Raw genomic sequence first — 27639 nt, forward strand, 5'->3', positions numbered from 1 at the left:
AGCCCCTGCACAACACAACTTGACATTGTGACGGCAACATTTGAAATCCTAGCAAACTATAATAAATAGATAATGCAGATTCAATAGCAACAAATCTAATTTCAGCAGTGATCCTTCCACATTTTGCATTTATCCAAACAGGGCTAGTTATCAAATAGTGACATGCACAAATGTTAAATATTATTGCACCTTCCTGGTTTGGCTTCCTAAAATTCAACACCTTGCACATATCTGAATTAAACTCAATTTGCCATTCTTCGACGAACTTGCCCAACTGATCAAGATCGCACTGAAATTCTTAATAACCATCTATAAAAAAACACCACTTTAAACGTCACCTTACTGATCGTAAATATATGGTAGAAATCTTTTCTTAAAAGGGGACCTCCTGAGAGCAATATTTAATGATCTAACAACATCCAAACCAAATGTATTTAATTGTTACCTGTACGAGCTAGCTGTGCGCAAGTGGGTGCTGCTATTCTTATATTACACCTTAAAAGTACTTTATTGGCTAAAAGTACTTTGGGATATCCTGAAGTTATGAACGGTAAATGCAAGCAAAGCAATAGCAGTTCAGCTATGATTGAGATTTAACAATGCTACAGTGCCCTCCATAATGTTTGGGACAAATACCCATCATTTATTTATTTGTCTCTGTACTCCACAATTTGAGATTTGTAATAGAAAAAAAATCACATGTGGTTAAAGTACACCTTGTCAGATCTTATTAAAGGGTATTTTTATACATTTTGGTTTCACCAAACTAAACATGACTACTTTCATTTACATGACATTGCTGTGTCCCAAACATTATGGTGCCCTGAAATGGAGGGACTATGTATAAACACTGCTGTAATTTCTACATGGTGATACCAAAATGTATAAAAATACCCCTTAATAAAATTTGACCATTATGGACGGCACTCTGTATGGTTGCTGAGTGTATCATATTTAAAAACCAAATCCCTTTCTTTATAAAGAAAAATACATTTTAGTAATGCAATATGCATTTATTTTTACTCTTCCAAAAGTTCTGGCTAATTGTGTTGGGATCTGCAAGCCTTTTTACAATCAAAAGACTGGAGGTGCACTGAGTGCACCCATCGAATAATGCAGTATTAAATTTGCCCATGGCCACCTCAAAATCAGCCCTAACTTCAACAGTAATATTCAACAGATCTTTGCTAACAGCTCACTGGCTTCTACATTTAATAATCTGGCCATTAAAGGCAAATTACTTGGATATCTCAAGACAACTAAAGTTGGGGGGGGGGGAGCTATTTTTACAAGATAGAACTATAACTTACGAGGTTATTTAATTTTAAACTTCATCAAATGGAAAATAAAATGAGAAAATGTTGAACAGATCAGCAAATCACAGAACCTCAGTGGATTCACCCACCAAGTTTACTGTTTAAGAAGGAACTGCAGATGCTGGAAAAATGAAAGGTAGACAAAAATGCTGGAGAAACTCAGCGGGTAAGGCAGCATCTATGGAGTGAAGGAATAGGTGATGTCTGAGGAAGGGTCTTGACCCGAAACGTCACCTATTCCTTTGCTCCACAGATGCTGCCTCACCTGCTGAGTTTCTCCACCAAGTTTACTGTTGGAGGCTAGCAAAGTTTCTGATAGCTTGAATGCATGATAGGGGCACATGTTTGAGGCATCTTTTGAAATCCAGGATTTCAGGCATACATTCAACTAACTACATTGACCTAGTTTTCCTGAACAATCTCAAGGTAGTGCGTCAGCATCTCAGGTGATTTAGATCTTGTCAAGTTGAAAATAGCAATACAAATTGCAGAGAACAACACAGCGGATCATCCTGGAATGTACACTATCCTACTGTCTGAGAATTGATTTTATGCATGGGTCACAGATTTTGCAATTTTTTGGGTTGAGTCAGTAGTAGACTTATAGGGTAGCATTCTATACACAATATAGTAAGCATTTATTAAGTGGACATGTTTTGGCCAAGTTTCCAGAGAAAGCAGGTTAAGTTGCCAACAAAGTATACATACTGAATCTATCAATAAATACACTTCCCATTCCCACCCTATGGAGCAGTGAACACATGATGCAAAGGTTGGACTGCGTAAATTCCAGTGTTAACCCCTGGGTACCTCATTTGGGTTGCAAGGCACTTCATAGTTGTGTTCAACTGTATGGTGAATTCTGCAGACATCAATGTAACAATGTAACTTGCGCCATTACTATGAAAGAAATGTTCAACTTTGTTGAGGAATTTTGTTAAAGCCAATTAAGGAGCTGAAGGAGAGGGGGGGACAGAGAGAGAGGAGTAGACATTACAACAATAAGAAACAGCAGAATAAAACGAACACAACTCCATTTTTCTATTTATGGTAGAGCTATCAAAGGTTCATATTTTTTATAAGATTTGTGTACGATTTCTGCAGCACAATAATTTTCCAATAAATATTTAATTTTTTTAAAGTTACAAAAAGAAATTGTATCCCATCTCTAAATCACAATAAGTGTGGCAATTTTACACAGTTAACTCAAATTATTTTCTGGTTCCTTTAAACAAAAAAAAAGTGCTTTCTTTTAAAAAGAAAATACCTACCATACAGTGGAAATCAGGCCAGCAGCCAAGCACAATGTTTAGTCTGTTCCTTTTGCATTGCAAACTTTTCCCCATTAAAAATGGTCAGGAGGATGTATGACCTTGGGGAAAGGAAGAGCCGAGAAACGGAACATTTCAGGAGGAGGTAGCCGAGCATGGAAGAATAATAAAGCATTGAAAAAAGTCACCTACTGGGTAATTTTTCATCTACCTGTTGAAACCAGAAATTAATTTGTCTTTACCTAACAAATTATAAAGTAAAGCCCTCTTAAGATCACTTTAGTTGCTACTGTACATCCAAATTAAAATGTTAAAAACAAGGTACAGTTAAAGTCTATTCATTCAATTCAATAAAAGAGGACTTTTATTTGTCTTTGTTCTAATCTAGAATCAGGATTTGACCTTCTCAGTCAGGCTGCTATCTAGCTGACTGAGGTGATCGCTGAGGTTTGTTTTAGCGCTTTTAAGGCTCAGCGCGGGAATGTCCGTCGCACCTTCTTCCTTCTCTTTTGCTTTGTATCGGTTCTCTGCGTGGACTCTCCTTTTGCCTGACCATTGGGCCCCATTTGTGATGGGTTGAAGAAGCTCCCGTTGGCCTGCGGTGGCACTCCCTGGAAAATCTTGCTGAAAAACTCTTGGAGGTCAGCAGGAGAACTTGGGCCATTCTCCGAGCCAGCTCTACAAAGAGAAAATAAAGATGTTATGGAACATTTTTAGAACCACTTCTTCAAATGACAATATCCTCATGCAGTAGGCTGTCAAAACCCTTAACCAAGCAGACCGTTGAATTCAAGACTGCCACATTCCCAAAGCAGAGGTACAACAACACAACTGCAGCCAACATTGGCTGTGGAAAAAGTCGAACAATGCCCTTTTTAATGCCCTTTCCATTGGACAGCACTTGTCCTTTCATCAACTTCTCCAAAAGCAGAGACAAGACAGAATAGACAATAACCACAGTGAGGTATATTTTCCTCCATTTAGTGAAAGACAATACGGCGTTTTACTAACAAAGTATATTCCGCTACATTTAAGGGCATGAGGCGCCATCTGTTCAAACTGCTATCAGAGCAACATGATGTGCATTCTATTTTGAAAACCATAAACAAACACTCAAATGATAGATTTTCCAAACTATTTTAAATATTTCTCATTCTCCCATGGGCATAATTGTCCTCAGGAAAATGACGGCAATCTCCTTAAATCACTTCAGTCCATTGGTGAATGCACTCCCACAGTGCTGTGAGATAATAACCTCCCAAGAACTGCAATTCAGCTTGAAAAATAACATTAGAATTGCAAATTTACAGCTGTAGTTTACAGTTCACTTTTTATCAATCAACAAGAAACACCCACCAACACCAGGCACAATAACCATGTTTAGTTTAATGATACAGTGCGGAAATATGCCCTTCGGCCCACACAGACAGCAGCCACAGTTAGGATAGAACCCGGGTCTATGGTGCTGCAAGGCAGCAACTCTAGAAACATAGAAAGTAGGTGCAGGAGTAGGCCATTCGGCCCTTCGAGCCTGCACCGTCATTCGATATGATCATGGCTGATCATCCAACTCAGTATCCCATCCCTGCATTCTCTCCATACCCCCTGATCCCTTTAGCCACAAGGGCCACATCTAACTCCCTCTTAAATATAGCCAATGAACTGGCCTCAACTACCTTCTGTGGCAGAGAATTCCACAGATTCACCACTCTCTGTGTAAAAAATGATTTTCTCATCTCGGTCCTAAAAGACTTCCCTCTTATCCTTAAACTGTGACCCCTAGTTCTGGACTTTCCCAACATCGGGAATAATCTTCCTGCATCTAGCCTGTCCAACCCCTTAAGAATTTTGTACGTTTCTATAAGATCCCCCCTCAATCTTCTGAATTCCAGCGTGTACAAGCCGAGTCTATCCAGTCTTTCTTCATATGAAAGTCCTACCATCCCAGGAATCAGTCTGGTGAACCTTCTCTGTACTCCCTTTATGGCAAGAATGTCTTTCCTCAGATTAGGAGACCAAAACTGTACGCAATACTCCAGGTGTGGTCTCACCAAGACCCTGTACAACTGCAGTAGAACCGCAAGGCTCAGTGCTGGGACCCCAGGACTGCAGTAGAACCTCCCTGCTCTTATACTCAAATCCTTTTGCTATGAATGCTAACATACCATTTGCTTTCTTCACTGCCTGCTGCACCTGCATTCCTACTTTTAATGACTGGTGTACCATGACACCCAGGTCTCGTTGCATCTCCCCTTTTCCTAATCGGTCACCATTCAGATAATAGTCTACTTTCCTGTTTTTGCCACCAAAGTGGATAACCTCACATTTATCCACATTATACTGCATCTGCCATTCATTTGCCCACTCACCCAACCTATCCAAGTCACCTTGCAGCCTCCTAGCATCCTCCTCACAGCTAACACTGCCCCCCCAGCTTAGTGTCATCCGCAAACTTGGAGATGTTTCATTCAATTCCCTCATCCAGATCATTAATATATATTGTAAATAGCTGGGGTCCCAGCACTGAGCCTTGCAGTACCCCACTAGTTACTGCCTGCCATTCTGAAAAGGACCCGTTTACTCCCACTCTTTGCTTCCTGTCTGCCAGCCAGTTCTCTATCCACATCAATACTGAACCCCCAATACCATGTGCTTTAAGTTTGTATACTAATCTCTTATGTGGGACTTTGTCAAAAGCCTTCTGAAAGTCCAGATACACCACATCCACTGGTTCTCCCCTATCCACTCTACTAGTTACTTCCTCAAAAAATTCTATAAGATTCGTCAGACATGATTTACCTTTCATAAATCCATGCTGACTTTGTCCAATGAATTCACCACTTTCCAAATGTGCTGCTATCCCATCTTTAATAACTGACCCCAGAATTGTCCCCACCACCGATGTTAGACTAACTGGTCTGTAATTCCCCGTTTTCTCTCTCCCTCCCTTTTTAAAAAGTGGGGTTACATTAACTACCCTCCAGTCCTCAGGAACTACTCCAGAATCTAAAGAGTTTTGAAAAATTATCACTAATGCATCCACTATTTCTGCGGCTACTTCCTTAAGTACTCTGGGATGCAACTTATCTGGCCCTGAGGATTTATCGGCCTTTAATCCATTCAATTTACCTAACCCCACTTCCCGGCTAACCTGGATTTCACTCAGTTCTTCCATCTCATTTAACCCCCGGTCCCTTGCTATTTCCGGCAGATTGTTTATGTCTTCCTTAGTGAAGACAGAACCAAAGTAGTTATTCAATTGGTCTACCATGTCCTTGTTCCCCATGATCAATTCACCTGTTTCTGACTGCAAGGAACCTACATTTGTTTTAACTAATCTTTTCCTCTTCACATATCTATAAAAACTTTTGCAGTCAGTTTTTATGTTCCCTGCCAGTTTTCTTTCATAATCTATTTTCCCTTTCCTAATTAAGCCTTTTGTCCTCCTCTGCTGGACCCCAAATTTCTCACAGTCCTCTGGTAGGCTGCTTGTTCTGGCTAATTTGTACGCTTCATCTTTTGTTTTGATACTATCCCTGATTTCCCTTGTTATCCACGGATGCACTACCTTCCCTGATTTATTCTTTTGCCAAACTGGGATGAACACGTGTTGTAGTTCATCCATGCAGTTTTTAAATGTCTTCCATTGCATATCCACCGTCAACCATTTAAGAATCATTTGCCAGTCTATCTTGGCCAATTCACGTCTCATACCCTCAAAGTCACCTTTCTTTAAGTTCAGGACCCTTGTTTCTGAATTAACAATGTCACTCTCCATCCTAATGAAGAACTCAACCATATTATGGTCACGAATGCTCCTTGCATTAAGATACAAAGCCTTCAGGCTTGTCTTTACAACACTCTTACTCCTTATACAATTATGTTGAAAAATGTCCCTGTTTGATTTTTGCCCTGGATTTGTCTGCCTGCCACTTTTACTTTTCACCTTGCTACCTATTGCTTCTACTCTCATTTTACACCCCTCTGCCTCTCTGCTCTTGCACCCATCCCCCAGCCACATTAGTTTAAATCCTCCCCGACAGCACTAGCAAACACTCCCCCAAGGACATTGGTTCCATTCCAGCCCAGGTGCAGACCGTCCTGTTTGTACTGGTCCCACCTCCCCCAGAACTGGTTCCAATGCCCTAGAAATTTGAATCCCTCCCCCTTGCACCATTTTTCAAGCCACGTATTCATCTGCAATATCCTCCTATTCCTACTGTGACTGGCCCGTGGCACTGGTAGTAATCCAGAGATTATTACCTTTGAGGTCCTACTTTTAAATTTATCTCCTAGCTCCCTAAATTCACCTTGTAGGACCTCATCACTTTTTTACCTATATCGTTGCACCACTGTGTCGCCATCTGAAAACATTTCTGGCAACCACTATTTTCTATGCAGCTGGTAAACGCTACATAGCATCAATGTGGAGATTGGGCTCGCAGGCTTGCCAGTCATTAAAAATCTACACAAAGTGTGAGTTGGTCACTCCACTCCAATAGCTATTGTAATTTTCACAAGACCAACATTGGTCACTGCTTCTGATTAAAAAAAAATTACACAGGCATTTTATTTGGCTGCCTCGTATCAAATCTCAAATCTGCACTTGGACTGTTACGTAAAATGTACTGTTTGATGCCATAAAAATTACATTTAGTCAAAACAGTTGGAAAATGATGATGAATATGCCAAGTTCTCTGCATTTTTACCCACCTATGCCGACCACTGCTTCCAGAAGTTCTCGTAGCAAATGATATATGGTAAGGAACAAGATGTATGTCAGGAGATATTCCTACCTTCTGACACCCAGCCCATTCTGAAAAGAAAGAAATAGTTACCAAAGATTGTGACTGAGAAAGATGCAAGCTCTCCTAATCCTCCTTCTAACAGATTGATGGACAATATCACAATGGCTAAAGTAACGCAAAAGAAATGCAAGTACTTTGTATCCTTGCTCTCAAATGATCTTCTCCTGGTCCAATGAACCATTCTAACTTTCCTTCCCACTATCGCCAAGCCACCACTTTCTATCTGGTGGCCCGACGCCATTCAAGCAAGCAGCATATGCCAAACCCATGGCACTCCACACCACTTCAAATAAAACTAACGACTTTAAAACCTTTGAAGGTTTACTTTCATCTGCAAAAATTTAAACGCAGACCTGGCTTCCCCCTTATTTTTCCTTTGATTATTTCCACTGCCGTTGACAGGATTTTAGACCACTGCAAGAATCTTTTGCAATGCCCTGGAGTACAATTTTAGCCATATTCTCCGGAAGAACACTCCAGGGAGTACTTTGACATATTCAAGCATTTGCTGTCATTTGGGAGAGCTGTGGCAACAGCTGCTGCAATAAAATATATTTCTTCCATCAACATCCCCTATCATTCAGCAGGAAACAAGGGCTGTAGTCTTGTTCAGAGGGTAGCAACATTTCTGTTCTGTTCTGTTGCTTTGTAGGTTCGAATATTGACTACTTTTTGCAAAAACATAGGAAGCTTTTCTTCAGTGTCAGTCAAGACTGGGATTTTCATGTTAAGTTATACAGACAACACATTCAGTCCCAGTGAGTTGGTGTCTCTGCTCCATAAAACCACAGTGCTGCAGTAACCAGGCAACTAGTTTCATGCAGCACACTAATTCCAAATTCTCATCACATGCAAAAGGTCACCAAAAACTAACAGTGTTTGTTTTTTTCTTATTACAACACGCTGAGAATGTTTCAAGATAACTTCAAGTTTCTCATAGTCGTACCTGTGATATCATAGACTTTCCCATCCATCATAGCAAAGTAGGTGATTTTCAATCCCAGCATGCTTGATTCTGCCCAGAAGTCTCCAGCCTCCACAGGGTGCCTCTTGTTACATTCGGCACAGTACCGAGCGGCCTGAGGGTCACGGTCCATCTCAAACCTCCTGCAAATAACCGTCACACTTCATTGTTACACACAAGTAGATAAGGAAACATAGTTCCAAAAAGACGATTTGAGATTAGACCCTGATGTGGACTTGTCTGGGAATTATTCCTTAAACGGTCATGCATGAATCTTCTGCAGCTTTCAGAGTGTTGCGGAGAGCAAGGAAATACATTGTGCAGACTCGATGGGAGCAAAGCTATTTTGGGAATGGAGAGGGGCAGGACAACCAGCCTGAACAGAGTTACAAGCAGGTGCACTAGAGCAGCTAATAGTATCCAGAGGAGTGACAAGGAATTGCAGATGCTGGTTTACAAAGTGCTGGAGCAACTGAACAGGTCTGGCAGCAACTGTGGAGAACAGGGATGTATCAGGTCTGAAGAAGGGTCCTGACACAAAACATTGTCCATCCATGTTCTTCAGAGATGGTGCCTGACCCACTGAGTTACTCCAGCATGCTGCGTCTTTTTTTCTCCCTCCTCTCTCTAAACTAAACTTGGATGGATACATTTGACTGAGCACAGTTAAATCATTCCTATGTTGGAAATATGTTCCATTGTAATTGAATGAAGAACCTGACAACTGTTAAATTCTATTCTAAGAGTTGACTCCAGGGAGAAGAGGTGGGGTTGAGCGGGGAGGGGTGGAGGAGAGGGAAAACCCGATCAGGGAGACTAAAAACAAAATGAAAATCACCCAGCTATAACACTTATTTTAACAGATTAGCAAAAGATAAATGAGCACAAACTTGTGTTTTCCTTCACATTTACTGCACATCATCGTGTTCATGGCCTCCTTCAGGTCATCCTGGAGTTTGGTAAGAAACTCATTCATGGATCGGTGTAACTCACTCTCTGCAGCCCGTTTGCTAAAAACAAAAGAAAAATAATTGGTATTATCTGGAAAGAAATCAAGAGCAGAAAGTGGTTGAGAAAAGTAAACTTGGATTCTGCAATTGCTCAGAAAAGGAAGACAATACAAACCTCTCACAAGAAGATTCGAAATTCAGCCACGATAAAATGAAAAACATATACAAAAGCCTTTGCATTTACGCAGCACCTCTTTACATTTGGAGGTGTGCAGACACTGTCTCAGAGGCAAACGCGGCAGCAAGTTTGCGCATAGCAAGATCCTGCAAATAGCAAATGACTAGGATAGTCAGCTTGGCTGAAGGACAAGTGGTAGCCACAACACGGGAGAATTCCCCTGCTCTTCAAATTGTGCCATGAGATCTCTTCTGCCCATTTGAGCAGGAAATCAAAGTCTCCGTTTGGAGACCAAGTAAACAAAGCAACCAATCATCTCAAGGTTGTTCTTGCACAGCACCAACAGCAAAGTATAGAACACAAAATAACATCTCATGCTTTCTCCATGCCACACTCTCCCTATGTTAAATCTATTCACATCATTGTCTCTTTCAACTAGGATCAATCAAAAATACTTTTAAAGTCTGGAAAGGCAATCTGCCACAAAAAAAAAGATTAAAAGACAATAGAGAAAGGTAAACCTAGAGTTAATTAGAGCTAATTAGAGTATTAGAGCTAATATTATTCTGAGTTGCAAAATAATACTTTACCTGTCAAGTCGTAAGAAAGTGGGAAATTATGAACGTGCATGTTTTGATGGATTTTTGTGCTGAGCAATAGTATATTGTCAGTGCCAAGTAACAGGAAACTTTTTTTGCGTCCAGTTTCAACATCAAGCAGTTCCAAAGCAATTTTATAGCTTCTCTCTGTGAGACTGACATGTCACTATTAATTGATGTGAATTTTACAGGCAGTTTTGCGATGTAGGATTAGGAACTCAATCAAACCTGCCAAGACTCAGTACACTTGGGAATTCTGTAGCCGACAGAGAGGAGAATTTCATTCCATTGGCCTGGACCGCACTCCAAACCAAGTTGAAATAGCAATATTCTTAAACGTTAGCTGCAGGGAGCTTTCTTAAACATTAAACTTGCTGACATGTTTAAGCAGAGTTTCGCTCCCCAACTCAAAACGGCAATCTTTGAAATGGACAATTATAAAGAGTAATCAAATTTAAGCAGCTCAAAACATGCTAAAATACTTTTGATATCACAAATAGAAGTTAAACTAACATATTCAAAACAATGGAGCCTGCAAAGATAAAGATCACAGGTCACATGATGTATCTGGAATGCAGCACTGAATTTTGCTTACATTTCATATTCCTTCCTCCTCTCAGGATTGCTCACAATATCCCACGCTGCTCGCACCACCTTAAAAGCTTCCTCCGATCGAGGGTGTTGGTTTTTATCAGGGTGAACCTGCAATCACAATGGGGCGATTACTTTAAAAGAGAAAGGCTTTGAATTGATGTGTTTTGTTCAACTACTGCTGGTGATAGTTCACATGAAGATATATCAGTCTTCATTTTAAAAAAAATGTTTAACTAAGAGCTCACGCTGCAACTTGGGCAATAAATGAGTAAAATCAAACTTTACCCCAAGATGATGGGGCTTGGGTAACAGCATTTTGGTAGAAGCAGCTTTACTCACTGCTGTGTGTTATGGCTCATTTTATGCAGTGGGATACCACAACTCACTTCAGCACCCAACACCTTTGAGTGAGAAACCAGAAGCTGGGGGCGGAGTGGTGAAAGAAAAAAAATGAAAGTACTCAGCAGGGATTTACTGTCATGACTATTGCTTAGTCTCCCAAGGTTAGATGTCTGCACCAAACGGGGGTGGGGGGGACATGATTAAGTTCTGATGTGACATCTAAACAGTCTGCTGACACCATCTTGGCTCAAAAATGAAGACTGTTACTATTCCTTCTCATGATTTTATGGTCAGCAGAAGTTGACCTGTTGAGGGAATTATTTAGAAGGAAGCAAAGATCCAAACAGTCAACTGCCGTATGTATTGAAGTGAAATAGTGAGATTCAACTAAATACTGTTTGCAGAAGGACAAATCTGCCGAGTTACACCTATGCATTTTATGTACAGAAGCCTTGCTAACCCACAGAACAGAGGCGAGCACTTGAACAAATGAGGAAGAAATAAGGAGAACTCTGAAAATGGTGAAAGGAGTCTGCAAAGTGAAAGTTGCACAATTCATGCAGAAATCAGGCAACAGCTCAGGCGTTAATCTTCTTTCAAAACATTAAAGCCTGTATATTTGATACTTCCTGATGGGATGTTGCTAGCTGCATAACAAAGATTGCCTATGTGTATATCGGAAAAACACATAATGCTTCATGTGACAGGGATCTTTATCTAGGTTAGTTCTTAATGAGTATCCGTTGACGTCCACAAAGATTAAGAACAATTCTTAATGTTGTTTAGCAATCTGTGGGAGAACAAAAATTACAGATGAACTTACTCTGTGGAAAGCGACGTTATTTTATATATGTCAATATTTCACACAGTGCCTTCAGGCAGATGTTTTGATAGTCTATCCCAGTTTGATGTTATGACTTTACTAATAATTGGGCAAGGTGCTGCAAAAGACTGGGTACAAATAGCATGGGTGACTTCAAAGATCCTTTCTTGGTTCATTAGCTGTACAACTCCTTAGTTTACATTCAAGCCCAGCTCCAGAGACTTGGACCACAACCCAAGCTAAAGCTTTCAACATCCTCATTACTGCACTAGAGATGCCGTCCTTAGGATGAGACACTGAACTATGATCCCATCTACCTTTTCAGGTCGACATCAAAGATCCCATGACACTACTGGAAGAGCAGGGGAGTTCTCTGGTCTCTTACCCAAGTTCCATCCCTCAACCAATATATAAAGTAAATCAGCATGCTGCTGTTCGTCAGATCACTTTGTGCGCAAATTAGCCGCTGCATTTCCATTCATGACAAAGTTAGCTGCAGATCTTATTTCATTGGCGACAGTCCTTTAAACTGCTCTGGGGCAGAGAGAGATTGCAACAATGTATAAAATCTTCCTCACATTTCCTCATTTGTTGTGTATTTTGCTTGCCTCTACTGTTGTTTTCAAATAAACTTAACGCTGCAATTACAATAAATGTGCTGTCAGAGAGGAGTGACCCTTTCCAGTGATGGATTCCTCTTTACAGTCACAAGATTCCACAATTTCTGCTCACATTCAGAACTTAAATGATGTAGCGTTAACTTTCCAGAATTGCAAATGGAGCAAGTGACCCCCCCCCCCCCCCCCCAGATACCTACTCACAAGAGAAGAGCACAACACTAACAATTTAGTGTCCAATCGGAGCAAAGGAACAAAACTAAACTGTTCCCATGTCTTATTCTAAACCCCTCCCACTGTGTCACCTTGCCGGACTGCCTTGGACCTTAAATTAGCACCAGAGGTCAAAAACAGAATTGAGCATAACACTGGAGCAGCTGAGCAAGAGCAGACAACAATGCCACAGGCCTGCTCTGCTGTCGCAGCTGGAAAAGCTTTCCTGGTGGAAGTGCCGTGACCCACTGTGAGTGTACATATGCAGAAAACCAGCCACCTTACTTCGCTGAACACCTTTGCTCAGTCAGCCTGGACCGACCTGATCTCCTGGCAGCTAAACAATTTAATTCCCCTTCCCATTCCCACACTGATCTTTCTGTCCTCGGTCTCCGACAGTGTCAAAGTGAGGCTAAACGCAACTTGGAGGAACAGCATCTCATATTTTGCTTGGGCAGCTTACAGCCCAGTGGGATTGATTTATTTAACTTTAAGTAAACCTAGCATTCCCTCTCTCTCCATCCCTCCCCCACCCAAGTCGCACCAGCTTCTCATTTTCACCCAACAAACAGTTAACAATGGCCTGTTTCCCTTATCATCGTTACTTTTTTTGCATATCTTTCATTCATTGTTCTTTATCTCTCTACATCATCGTCTATATCTCACATTTCCCTTTCCTCTGACTAGTCTGAAGATCTTGACCCGAAATGTCACCTATTCCTTCTTTCCAGAGATGCTGTCTGTCCCGCTGAGATATTCCAGTGTCAATCTTTGGTTTAAACCAGCATCTGCAGTTCTTTCTTACACCTTACTTTTAACCTCGAGCTGCAGCAGAAAATTCTAATCTTCGAACGTTGTTATAGGATCCTCTATAAATACTCGCTGGGTACCTTGAACAATAGCAAATGTGCTGCTGAGACACATTATAGTGAGCTGGTAGAAGCTGAATTAATTGATTACTCATGCCAGACATCATGTAAGGGCAGCACAAAAAGATTCTCCAGCATCTGCAGTTCCCTCTTAAACATCATGTAAGGGCAGTTGCCACGATTCTCACTATAAACGAATAAAATACATCTGTTTTCTTTGGAAGCCACACATCATTTCATGGGACAGGATCTAGCTGTTGTCAAGTTTGCATCAGTAACTTGCTACTGATCAGCACCTAGCCAATTCAACTCCCTTCTGCACGCATGCTATGAAAAAGATACAATCGCAATTTGTCACAAATATACTTTATATCCCATATGCTTAATAAAATCTTTCCCTCTCTCACACATATACATAAAGCATTTTCAGAAAAAAGGTATATTACTATTTATTGTATGCCACGCACAGAACTGACTTAGAAGACAATATCTACACTTCTCGGGTTTCTCTCTACGATGGTCGCCGACAAGAATGGAAAATATAATCACACGAGGAAAAGCACTAAAGGAGGGAGGGGAGTAATAGAGCACTGGGGAAAGAAACAAACTGCGTTAAAGGACAAGCTGATTATTATTACAGATGATTTAAAAAATAAATATAAATCAACTTCACAAAACATGCAGAACTAATTTTACAAAAGAACCTGGACATGAACAGGGAAAGCAGGGAGCTGCATTCACCACACTGCTGCATCCCAGACCAACATTGCTGCGGGCTGGAAAAGACCTATAATCTGGGTGCAGCAATCTCAAGCTGCAACCTAATCCTAGCATCCAGTCAGCCTGCTCAAAGCCTCGTGAGTAGATTGCAGAAGCATAATATGTACGAGAATGCTGTATTGGAGTTGCATTTTGTTTCTTCAAATGTTAGTGCAAGTGTTCAGAAGAGTGTGTGCTTTACGATGGTCTAATATGCAGAGAATGCTGACAGGAAGGTTTTGATTTTAAAAGACAACTCTAGTTAAAACCTGATAAACCATTGCTGCAATAATGTAAAATTAGCTGAAACATCAAAAGCAAAAGTCCACCATCAAAATCACCAGAAAGGTGTGATAGCGGGTGTGAAAACAAAACTGCTCAGCTTATTTAATATTTTGAAACAGTAAAGAACCATTGACCCAGAATTGCTGAGAAGACAGAGCTCAATGCTCTTGGCATCACTAGTGAGTAATTGCCTCAGTAACATGTGGTAATTGAGGGCTACCCAGTAAATTGCGAACTGCCACGTTGCTGAACTATTTGCTTTGCTCCACCTTGCAAAAACAGCCACTGATTGCCATTCTTCAAATATGTTTCAAGGTATTTGCTGCATTTGCGCCGGTAAAACAAACAGAATTTATTGCAAAATCTACGATGCAAGCACCTTGTGAGATTTATCTTCTTGCAAACACAAATTCTTTTCAACCCAGAGAGAAAAGAACTAAAATTGGATTATCATTCCTGCAGGCAGTAAACTGTTTCCAGGTTTTGTTTTTAATTTAAATGCAAATCTTTTATTTTTCTCAGACAATCAAAACTGCAGATGCTAGAAATTTAAAATAAAATCAGTAAATGTTGGAAATAGTCAGCAGATTAGGCCACGTTTGTGGGAAGAGAAAGTTCAGGTCGAAGACTTCACCTGTTAAAGGGTCCTTGACGTGAAATGTCAGCTCTTTTACTTTCCCTGTCTCTTTTCAATTTCTTTTAATCTATACATTCCGCACTTCTCTTTTTGCACTTAATTTGAAACTAATTCCCCCATTTCCTTCACCATTATACCTATTAAATCTTATGCTAAGAAATCAGTCTGCTTGTTCTGTCATTCACTAAGGTCCCCGATGCCCCATTATCCTTGTCAAGCAGTTATCAGTAAACATTTCCAGCAATTTGCAACGTAAAATAGTAAGTTGCAAGGGTGAAAGAAAAAATCTAACAAATGAGGCACATCACCAGATGCTCAGGCCCACTAAATTCTAGGCCATTACACTGCAATTCAAAGCAAAATGCATCATTAAGTGTTGTTTTGTGGATTAATGTCTTTTACCCACACATAAATAATGTGTTTCAATAGAACACACTAAATATTCACAGAACATTGGCTTGAATTGTCCTATTTATCACTTACTACTCTACAACAGCACAGTAAGTGGTTGGAGTTTTGAGATTTGACAGGAAATGCCCCATCAGTTTTTCTGCTATCTTTCAGATCCCAGTCACGACTGCAGAGTCAGTTTAGAGCAACGCCTAAAACACCACACTGCCTACCTCTCGCCAAGGAACCCAAGACTCTGTGACAGCACAGTGAACATCAAATTCAGTGTTCCTGTGTGAATAGGAAGTGAAAACAGGCACTTTCCAGCTAGATGTCCAGTTTGCCATTTGCTTCTGATAGGCCTCGAGAGATGCTTATGCTTTAAACAACACCAGATGCACTTAGAGTTGTTGCTACATAGGGGGTGTTAGCACACTGAAGACTGGAGCAATTCCCATAGGTTTAGAAAATAAAGATTGTTAAATCACAGCATAAGGGAAACAATGTTTGTAATTATGTGTACAAAATATGTTATCAGGCAAAAAATGAGCACCAACAAAACAATTTGCTCGGATGCCAGGTCCCAATCATTACCAACCAAACTCCTTCTGGAAACACATAAATGTAACCACCAGATAGAGGTTGAAAGCCCTTTGACTTCACTGCCACTGTCAATAAACTAGAGGTTCAATGGCACAGAAGGAATACATGTGTAAAGGCATTTATTTAAGGGGAAGGAGGGGGTGGGGGGGGGGGGGGGGGGGGGGGGGAGGGGAGGGGTACTAAAAATAACAAAATTGAGACATTTTGTACTGTCATTCTCAATTAGAACATTAGTTAAGGTAACTAGCTCAATAGAAATAACTGAATGAGACAGTTGTACTTTGTCTTTAATGAAATGTTTTTACACAGAACTTACCAGCACGGCCAACTGCCGATAAGCCTTTTTCAGCTCGGCATCAGTGGCCGTTACCTCCACGCCTAGAACTTTAAAAGGATCCAGCTCCTCCTCTGGTACATCAGCCATTGCCAACAGCCGGTCAACCTCGTGATCTGGCTGGTACCTATTAGCACTAGGAGACTGGGGCGAAGGAGGCGAAGAAGGAGACTGGCCCGCAGTCCGCCATTTAGCAGTTAGCCACAATCTCATTTTCAATTTTTCCCACAGTCTTTTCAAATAATTCCAAGTTCTAGATTCTTCTATGGTGGAGCACAAGTAGTGCAGAAAACAAACAGTTACCGTGTGGGGAAAGTTTTCTTGGCCCCTGGTGGGTAACCTCTGAAAAATCATGAAAACACCAGACTTTGCATATTTGTAGCCAAGTCGTAAGCATCCTATAAATAACATTAGTACTAGAAAAAGCAGAGCAAGCAGCATTTTTAAAAACTTTAGAGTCATCTTCATCAAGGAAAGGCAAAACCTCCTCAGCTTCTCTGACCCCAACTTTGCCTGCTTAAGAAGCCACATGCTTGAGGTCCTTGCACTGCCCTTTAAGGAATTAAAATCCTCTTTTTGTATCTGGCAACATGAATACACAAATTTGCCGCCCATCTCCACGTACTCCCCACACTTGTGGGTCACAAAAAGAATGACGTCCATTACAATTTTGATGTAGGTTACACATCTCCAAAGCAGCTCCTCGGTTTGTTTCTGGATTCCAAACTTGAATCTATCCCGGTTTTCGGTATGCTGCCGCTTCCTCTCAGCCTTCGAGTGCCTTTGTTTATTAATGGAAGACTTGCTATTTTTCTTTGCGTGCTCCCTCGCATCCTCTTTATCGTAGGCGTTTGAAGAGTTCTCTTTTGTCACCGATTTGTTTCTTTGCCTTTTGCTGCTTTTTCTGTTGGCCAGCTTCACCGGCTGCGTGACATCTTCCGTCACCTTTATGTGGCTTTCGGCCGTACTGTCATGTTCATTGAATTCATCACATTTGTCCATTCCATCTTCTTGTGAAACATTGGCAGAATGAATGCAGTCCAAGTTGTCAAGAAATGACAGATTGTCATCCGTGCTGAATGGGAAGTTGTGGTCTCCGTAGCTTCGGGATTCAAAACACCCGTCCAAAAACATCCGAGTACCTGCGGGACTTTCCAACAGAGGAATGGATGATCGGCACCCATCCTCCTGCGAGTCATTCTCAGTCACACCGTCGCGATTGGTTATTGCATCGGAAAGAGAGTACGGCTTATCACTACTGGACAACTCAGTCTCTCGGTTTTGAAGGTTACATCCCTCACATGATGTGCCGGAACAATAAAGAGGTGACAGTTTCCCTGTAAAACCCAGCTGTCCACAGGGGAAGCTCAGTCCTTCCATATCCAACGTCTTCAGCTCCTCGTCTAAACGTTGATCTGAATATGGTTCTTTGTGGTCAAAGCACTTCACGTCACCGAGAGACCAATCTGACAAGGGCGGACTCTTCCCTGTCTCAGTATTTCTCCCAGGTTGTTGGCTTGCTCTTGACCAGGTCTGATGACGATGCGATGTGTCGACATGTTCAGAAATATACAGATCTGAGTCGATGTTGTCACGTTGTGCACGACAGGAATAACTTGGAAAAGCATCCGTTTTTTCATCATGAGGAGAAATGGCAACTGGCCGATTTATCTGGGCAAACTGACAATGGCTGTGATGGAGCAGTTGGGATGTAACTCGCGGCTCTTCCTCCTCCTCCTCCTCCTCCTCATTCCAGTGGGTTTTGTTTCTTTCTGACCACTGCAAATCACCTCTCCTACCATAGTGATCCTTTCCCTCCATTGTAGCTGAATCTCAAGTTACTGGTAATCATGTTTGGTCCATCTTCACCTGCAATCAACAAGATATAATCAGTTTTTAATTCTTCAATTGAAGTAAATACATATAGATATTCAAATCTTGCAACAATGACATGGTAATAATTAATAAAAGCCACCTCACAAATCAATACATTGCATCTATGCACAGTTATTTCCACAGTTATCTACACATACATAAATAACCTACCTGCCTTAATGCAAGTCATGAATAACATTACAGACACACATCTCTATAAATAACTTCACACCTGCAGATACCGAACAAAAAAAGAGCGTGAGGAACTGAAGGATCCCAATCCAAAATGTCGCCTATCCATGTCCTCCAGAGATGCTGCCTGACCCAATAGACACTAGACAATAGGTGCAAGAGAAGGCCATTCAACCCTTCCAGCCAGCATCGCCATTCAATATGATCATGGCTGATCATCCCCAATCAGTACCCCGTTCTCCCAATATCCCCTGACTCCGCTATTTTTAAGAGCCCTATCTAGTTCTCTCTTGAAAGCATCCAGAGGACCGGCCTCCACTGCCCTCTGAGGCAGAGAATTCCACACTCACCACTCTCTGTGAGAAAAAGTGTTTCCTCGTCTCCGTTCTAAATGACTTACTCCTTATTCTTACCCACCGAGTTACTCCAGCACTTGGTGTCTTTTTTTATTCACGCCTTACGCTTGTTTACAATCATTATATTATAATGAAGACTGGAGGCTGCAATTACGACTCCAGATTAATTATTCACTCAGAGAGAAACGTAACAGTATCCAGGCCAACCAATGCTTTCTTACCCATCTCACGACAATTCCCTCAATTTTCTTCTTATCTATAGTGAGAACATGTGTTAATAAGCCATAAAGACGTTAAGTTCCGGGATCAGTCTCTCAGCCTCTGAGTGAAAAATGAATGACGGGATGGTGGTATCACTGGAACTGTCTCTCAGCACAGCTGAGCACATTCGTTTTTCACTCTCAGAGGCCGAGAGACTGATCCCGGAACTTAACATCTTTATGGCTACGGGCTGCAATGAAGTTGCTTATTAACACACAATACACAAGAGGTCAGAATTTAAAACACACACACAAATTAAGTTTGGATTGTGCAAGAAAATATCAAATTAGAACGTGCCTTTCCTCTAACTTTTCCAACTGTTTGTTTTTCTTATACCAGGCCAAGATGTACAACTGGGATTGGAAGCTACAACACTGGGGAGATTTTTTTAAACTAGGTCTCATTGCAGTTCGCATGTAGACAATGAATCCTGGAGAATGCCAGGAAAATATTTCACCAGTGAACGTGTGGCCTGATAAATTAATTTGCTGCCATTAATTTAACAATTTAAAAAGGATGCAAAATGGTATATGATGGATAACAGCTCCATATCTTAGAAAAAACAACCAAATTGATGAAATGGTGAACTAGGTAAATTGTCAGTATGTTGTTAGATTTATTCCCATTTTAGTGTTGAGAATATCTTCCAAGACATGGATTCTGGAATTGATCCTGTGGACTAGGGGATAGAAAATGTGATCCCCCAGAGGGCAGAGAAGAGGAGCGGGCAGAGGACAGGAGGACAGGAGGAGCAGGCAGAGGAGAGGGCGAGAGGGGCGGGCAGGGAGAGCGCATGAATTCTAAGAAGAGAAGAATTAGATTCAAATTGGCTTGGAGGAAGGAGTCTCGGATGGTGGTGAAGGGGTGTTTTCCGATAGGAGGGCCCACTCCCCCACTAAACACAATGTTTAAATAACATTTCTCCTCCACCCCTCCCACACTCTCCTTACAACAATGTAACAAATGCTTCATTGCACTGGGTGGAACACTGTTGACGGGCAGTTTATGTAAATGAGACCCCATTGTGATGTCATATGCTGCTATCTGCCAGTGGAACATGGCTGAGGGGCAGTTGATGTAAATGAGATCCTATTGTGACATCATAGCTGCTAACCGCCAGTGCAGATGAAATTTTTTTTTTGAAAGTGGCGTTTTTTGTAAAGTAAAAAATGTGAATAACTTGTAACGTATAACATCAATCTGAACGAAAGTTGATACAGGGCACCACAGGACAATTGTGAGTAAGGTGGTCCAAAAATGGTAGCGCTATTATGTACCGTTTTGGTGTAATTCAGGGCATGACTCACAAACAAACAAGATGAGAGTTTTAGTAATATATAGACAAACCAAATAGGACTAGCCCAATATGTCAACATGACCGGCATGGGAATATGGGGAGAATAAAAACATGTGATTAATGTAAAATTAGTATTGATGGTGGTTGATGGACAGCACAGACACTGGGCAGAAGGGCCTGTTTCAGTGCTGTATCTCTCTGTGACTCCATGTGATCAGCCGTAGTATGCACCCTGCCACTCCTATTGAACTTGGCTAATGAAGCAGGGGTGCTGAATCAGAGCTCTCAATGGTCTGTGGCTTTAATTTCTTCACACAAGTTGTGGTTCTTTGGCATTTTCCACCTTACAAGGTGCGAATGCACAGTGGTTAACCGTATTTAAGCTTGAGATTTATTTTGGCACAAAAGGAAATTGGGCATTGGGAGAGAAAACAAAAGTATAGGATGACATTGAATGGTAGTCAAGGGACTGCAAAGCTTACAATAGCTTTAGTTTATGTTCTTAACGTGCCACGGTGTATTTAATTGCCGACCACTGCATTAATGGTGTGCATTAGTACCTCAGTGCACAGGATGAATTTCCAGGAACAAGAATGTTAATGAAATCAGCACAAACGAGTCATTATGTATACAGAGGCATGTTACCGATAATGCTCCGACACCTGGAAATTTCTTCAGCTTCTCTTGGTGCCACCACAGGTACATTTCTCAACCAAGTCAATTCACGGCCCATTTCAGCCTTGACGCCACAATATAGACCAACATTTCAGTGGTGCATGGCAGAAACAGTATCTTTCAGATAACATATTAAATCAAAGTGGAGATACAAAATATCTCAAAACCACTGGTTAAAGAGCAGGAGAGATTTTCCAGTACCCTGATCAATATTTACCATTCAAACAAGAACACTGTAAAATGTTATTTTCTTGCGCACAACTTGGATGTTGTGATTCCTGAATAATTATAGTGGCATCTCTATTCAAATCTGAATATGGGTTTTGACCAAAAACGTTACCTATCTATGTTCTCCAGAGATGTTCCCTGACCTGCTGAGTTACTCCAGCATTTTGTGATCTTTTGTGGCATTGCTAAAGTTTGCATGTACTCTACTATGGCCATCCTGCAGATCACAGATTTCCTATAGTTTTCTTGGCCTTCCCATCCAAACACTCACAGTAAACACACTCTGTACTTTAAAAAAGGCATCCACTCAGGCTGCACATTGTTGTGCTGGGAACCATATAACCATATAACAATTACAGCACGGAAACAGGCCATCTCGGCCCTACAAGTCCATGCCGAACAACTTTTTTTCCCTTAGTCCCACCACCTGCCTGCACTCATACCATAACCCTCCATTCCCTTCTCATCCATATGCCTATCCAATTTATTTTTAAATTATACCAACAAACCTGCCTCCACCACTTCCACTGGAAGCTCATTCCACACCGCTACCATTCTCCGAGTAAAGAAGTTCCCCCTCATGTTATCCCTAAACTTCTGTCCCTTAATTCTGAAGTCATGTCCTCTTGTTTGAATCTTCCCTATTCTCAAAGGGAAAAGCTTGTCCACATCAACTGTCTATCCCTCTCATCATTTTAAAGACCTCTATCAAGTCCCCCCTTAACCTTCTGCGCTCCAGAGAATAAAGACCTAACTTATTCAACCTATCTCTGTAACTTAGTTGTTGAAACCCAGGCAACATTCTAGTAAAAAACCTGGCATGAAATGCTGCCTGTCCTGTTGCTGTTCTTGGGCTGGGACTCTGATGCAAATCCCTGCGTTCCTGCTGGCACTCCTGCAGTAATGAACTGCTCCAGTGCCCAAGATGGAGAGGCTGCCTCTCCATACTGAGCCTACTCTCAATTCCCTCGTCTCCACCGCATCTGCTCCCCAGATGACGTAGGAAGGAACTGAGGATGCTGGTTTATACCGAAGATAGGCACAACTGAGACAAAGCATAGACTCAGCGACCGTTCGATCTGCCGAGGTCTACAGGATCTCCCGGTTGCTAATCATTTCAACTCCCCTTCCCACACTGTCCATTCTGTCTTGGGCCTCCTCCATGGCCAGAGTGAAGCCACTCTGGCCATCATGCAAATTGGAGGAACAGCACCTCATATTTCGCCTGGGTAGCTTATAACCAAGTGGTTTGAACAATGAATTCTCTAATTTTAAGTAACTTCTACAAACACTCCGCTCTCCTTCCCCTTTCCTCCACCCTAGTTGTTTAACCAGTTCCAAAGTTCACATTATATCTCTCTGGAGATCACACCTTCCCAAGCCAACAATGGACCTACCAGGTCACCACCTTTGCCTGAGGTAATTTAGTGGCAGCTCTGATTGGTCCTGGTCTTTTCTCATCTCCAGCTCTTTCCCCCTCCCCCCCTCAGTCTGAAGAAGGGACCCGACCTGAAACACATCACCTATCCTTTTTCTCCAGAGGTGCTGCCTGATCCACTGAATTACTCCAGCACTGTCTGTCTATCTTTGGTATCTTTTTCAAGAGTCAAGTCAAGAGAGTTGTGAGTCTGTTGAATTCTCTGCCTCAGGGGGCGGTGGAGGCCGGTTCTCTGGATGCTTTCAAGAGAGAGCTTGATAGGGCTCTTAAAGATGTGGGGGTGCAGGGGTGCCATTGGATTTAGACATGGATGTTGTTCCTGTCTCCCCATGTCTTTGGTTGACCACACAGCTCTCCCCACCCCAGACATTTCCTGCACAACTCCTTTAAACTTTGCTCATGTATAGATTTTCCACTGACTGGACAGCATGCAATAAAAAAGCTTCTCACTGTATCTCGGTACATGTGGCAATAAATTAAATTGAAAGTTATGCCCTCTAGTCTTTGACATTTCCATCCTGGGAAAATGTTCCTTTTTTTTTGTATCATGTACTCAGTAAATTTGATTAACCTTGTGTACAAAGAGGCCTTGAGAATGACGTGATTAGCAGTCCATCCTCAAAAGTTACAATTACAGCACACGGACACTTTTCTGTGCCACTCTAGATGCCCGAGAGGTGGCAAGTTGCGCCACTTCTCCACAATTAGATGCTTCAGAATTTTTTGACACAATTTTGGTTGACATTGAACTTCATTCCTTCCTCAACAGTCTCTATTCATCTGGGAAAATTGCAAAACAATGCCATCATATCACTTGGGGAACTGCACAGCTACACGCAGGTGTGCACATCTCATTTTAAGGAAAGTATCCTTTTTCGAGTTTTACTTTCAACTTGAGAATTTAAAATAATTAAATTGAAGCACTATCAAAAAATTTAATTGGACTCCGACTGAATAAATTGGACTCTGACTGACTGCCTGATAAAGATTTCATTACAACTCTCAAGAATGACAACATTTGTCTAAAATGTAGATGCCTTACAGGCTGTTTGGAATTGTTTTCAACAAGCAGAGATACAAAAATATAAATCCCAATTGTTCTTTTCAATCTATGTTTTTTCCAAAAGGTTAAGAAAGCTTAGAACATTTATCTTTCATATTTTATAACTGGGAAAGTTTTAATTGTGTTATGCCGATTCAAATCCTTTAACTAATGTGGTCAGCTCACTAAATTAAGTTAACGATTCTTTAAACAATTAAGACATTTCAAAGGGGACTTTATTAGCTATAAAACATCCTGACAAGGGATGCAAGATAATGTAAATCGTTTCTATTTGTCTGGATTTCCCTCTAAGATGCTCTTGTGTACTGATGTACTCAGTAAATGTGATTGTGTACCTTAACAATGCTTTTGGCCATCTTCACTAATGGTGCGTTATGACCACCATTACTTAGCGTTGAGTGTTGTTTGATAATATTATCATGAAATCCTTGAAGGTAGACAAAAATGCTGAGATACTCAGCGGGTGAGGCAGCATCTATGAAGCGAAGGAATAGGTGACGTTTCAGGTCGAGACCTGAAACGTCACCTATTCCTTCGCTTCACAGATGCTGCCTCACCCACTGAGTTTCTCCAGCATTCTTGTCTACCTTCGATTTTCCAGCATCTGCAGTACCCTCTTAAACATGAAATCCTTGAGGTGCTTTACTATGTTAAAAAACTAATAAGTGCAAGTTTCAATTATGTTATCCCATTGAAAGGTCAGATATGTTTGGGTAATTGAAACAGTTCTTGGATAATCCTTGTTTAATATTATTGCTTACAATAGGTATCCAGGGAATACTGCTTGAAGGGACATCCTAAACCAAAACAACAGAATTTAATTGATTGATAAACAGCCAGTAAAACAACAGTCTTCACAGCACATCTATTTTTGTTACATCCACATTAAGGAGTATACAGGTTTATTTTAGATCCGTTTGATAATCAAGTAACACTCCTTTCAGATGATCCATGCTGACTGATTAACAGTGGTCAAGAATTATGTCAATGTGCCAACCTCCTCTTCTCACAACGGAGCTGTAATCACTAGTGCTCATCCTTGCATTCTATAACCTCTGCAGATACATATTGCATTCAAACAGATTCTTGTAATATTAGCACTTTCTGCAATTCAGGTATATACAGCTTGAGGATTTTACATATATCCCAGTGGGAACAAATAGTGAAATGTATCCACATTAAAAACAATCCTTATGTAAGTCACAGTAAAACCACTATTACGTCTCTACACAAAATTCATATATTTTTTAAAACTGCTACCAAAGTGCAAAAAGGATGCGGCTGTTAGAATATACCTCACGCCTCAATTAATGCCCTCCAAGTTACTTCTACCATGTTTTCTCCAAAAGATACAAAAACATATTAAAATAATTGAGCTTTGCGTGTATCTGCAGGCTTGCCAGTAGTTAAATAATAATAGTAACCATGTACAAAAGGAAAGCTGATAACATGCCATTAACCATTTCAGCACAAATGTTTAAACACACAAAATGGTAAGGAGAAAACATCCAATGTTTGAAATGTATTTTCAGTTTCATTTCTGTCAATAGGCTAGTTACTTTTTAAATTATAATCGTGAATAGATCTATTACCATACTATAAATACAGAAATTATCTTCTTCTTGCTTCATCCCCAAATGCTAACAGCTTGATGCACTTTAAAACCACAGGAAGCAAAGAAGAATATGTGAATATGAACATGGAGCAGAAATAAGTGATTCTGATGCAGTATTACGAGTGGCACGCTATCAGTTTTACTTTCTAATCTACTCTTAGAACAATCTCATGCTGACCTAGCAAATTTAACATTATCCCATGGCAAGCTGAGATGGGATAATGCCATTTTTACCACTGTCACATCTACAGTAGTTTAACAGCGGTAATATCACTAATGACTTATTATGCCTCTTAGCTCATGACATAATCAGTTTATCTCGTATTATTTTTTTAAATTTCCCAAACATTACATTTGGCTCCAAAATATAGCAACTTGAAATATAAAACCTGGGGTAGGGTGGGGAAAGAGTCAATAAAATCAACTTCAATAAATTGATTGGCAAGTTATAAAATTACAGCATATAAAAAAATCTTGAACCAATCTGCTTGAAATTTTTATTTAGATACCTCAGACTAATCACTAAAGAAAACCATTGCCCCAACCAAAAGATGATTATGAATTGATCTTGGAAAGATTCGTGGTGGTTGTAACAAATTCAGCTCCTTTGGCAATGGGGCTATTTACAAGCTAATGGTGAGGAAACGAAACCGCCCCTTCAGGCGCCCGCCTCCTCTGCGCGCACATTGGTTGCAGCGCTTGCCGGGGGAGACAGGCCCTGCAGCCATTGGCTGACGCTGCTGTCAGTCAGCGTGTCCCACAGGGATGATTGACGCGCCCGCGCGCCCCTCCCCCTTTCTGTTTAGATTCAGTTTACCAGGTCCGATTGTCAGAATGTAACGGCGTGGATCTCACCTCGACTCCCGGGCGCCGCTGCTCTCACGCAACGCAAGTGACAGGCGCCGGCCGCCGAGCGGCCGCCAGCTCCGCTCGAGTGAGACTTTCGCCGTTTGTGTTTCCAGGCGAGCGCCGTTCAGCCACTTTCTCAGAGCGTCGGGGCGGGTGCCAGCTCCATTTCCGGTGTGAGCCGGAATGGACGTCATCCGCGAGAACAAAGCCTGCACGCGGCCGTGTGGCCCGGGCGGCAGTCCTGCAGCAGGGCGCTGGGGGGCGCCCGCCCCGGCGGCCAGCCATTTCAATAAGCTGCTCAAAGTAATAGCCCATGACTAATGGCAGTCCAGGAAGGAATTCATTGCAAAATATTATTAGGCAACTCGTGTAAAGTCCATTTTATTTAAGGTGCACTTGCTGCCACGTTTAAATATGCATTCCTGATGGATCTTACAATCAACAATAACATGCCACACACACTCCCCAAGGGTTCTCCTCCTAATTCCACACGGCCCTCTTTACTTTTGATTTACACGTCTTGGAAGTTTAACGTTTCTACTCCCAGTCAAGTGCTTTCCTGAGGTAATCATTGCAACCTTTAAGGACCAACTCAGGATGAGTAATGGAGACAAGGAACTGTTGGAGTAACTCTGGAGAACATGGATAGGTGATGTTTCAGACCAGGACCCTGCAGAGTGATCTGAAGAAGGATCCCAACCCAAAACATTGCCTATCCATGTTCTCCAGAGTCAAGTAAAGAGAGTCTATTGTCATGTGTCCCAGATAGGACAATGAAATCCTTGCTTGCTGCAGCACAACACAATATTGGAGGCATAATACAGAACAGATCAGTTGCTGTCAAATCATGAGAGTTACTCCAGCTTTTTTGCAGATGTGTAATGGATGCCAATATGGACAGTACTGCATCCCAACCCAAAAAAAAGGCTTTTTGTTAGATGCTGCAGATGTGTGTTAGATGTGGGTGAACCAACCGTAGTCTCCTTTCCCACGCCAACCTCTCCAAATGGACCATTGGTCCGCTGCATTGGTAAGGACATGTTGTCTGCATCCCCAACCACAAATTCATAAAGCATTATCTTTAGAGTTTGATCATAAGGAGATTATCAAGTGCACAGAGAAAGCAATTCAAGGAGATGATCAAAGTGCAACATCCCCAACAATTGTGTCATTCTGTAGAGATCCAACTTTTTAAAACCACCACCCAAAGAATCTTTTGGTCACTAAACAAACAGCAA

At 41.4% G+C, this 27639-nt stretch overlaps 1 protein-coding gene across 1 annotated transcript; it reads right to left on the bottom strand.

Annotated features, from left to right (window-relative positions):
• Positions 1-1930: 1930 nt before the first annotated feature.
• Positions 1931-26571, bottom strand: dnajc14 (DnaJ (Hsp40) homolog, subfamily C, member 14). The gene is made up of 7 exons (XM_055664352.1): positions 26408-26571; positions 16535-18421; positions 10682-10788; positions 9250-9369; positions 8342-8502; positions 7301-7403; positions 1931-3265 (listed from the first exon to the last, which is right to left on the bottom strand). Exons 2-7 carry the CDS (start codon positions 18371-18373, stop codon positions 3058-3060), a joined length of 2538 nt encoding a protein of 845 aa, XP_055520327.1. The 5' UTR covers positions 18374-18421; positions 26408-26571; the 3' UTR covers positions 1931-3057.
• Positions 26572-27639: the final 1068 nt, after the last annotated feature.

This window comes from Leucoraja erinacea, chromosome 40, assembly GCF_028641065.1.
Source record: "Leucoraja erinacea ecotype New England chromosome 40, Leri_hhj_1, whole genome shotgun sequence".
Classification (NCBI taxonomy): domain Eukaryota; kingdom Metazoa; phylum Chordata; class Chondrichthyes; order Rajiformes; family Rajidae; genus Leucoraja; species Leucoraja erinaceus.

What these genes read in the sequence shown, in the direction of transcription:
- dnajc14 (XM_055664352.1), bottom strand. Translation starts at nt 18,373, where the DNA reads ATGGAGGGAAAGGATCACTATGGTAGGAGAGGTGATTTGCAGTGGTCA. An exon ending in GAAAGTCTATGATATCACAG is followed by an intron (nt 7,404 to 8,341) that starts GTACGACTATGA and finishes CTTTCTTTTCAG; the next exon opens with AATGGGCTGGGTGTCAGAAG. An exon ending in GGAAGCAGTGGTCGGCATAG is followed by an intron (nt 3,266 to 7,300) that starts GTGGGTAAAAAT and finishes TTCTCTTTGTAG; the next exon opens with AGCTGGCTCGGAGAATGGCC.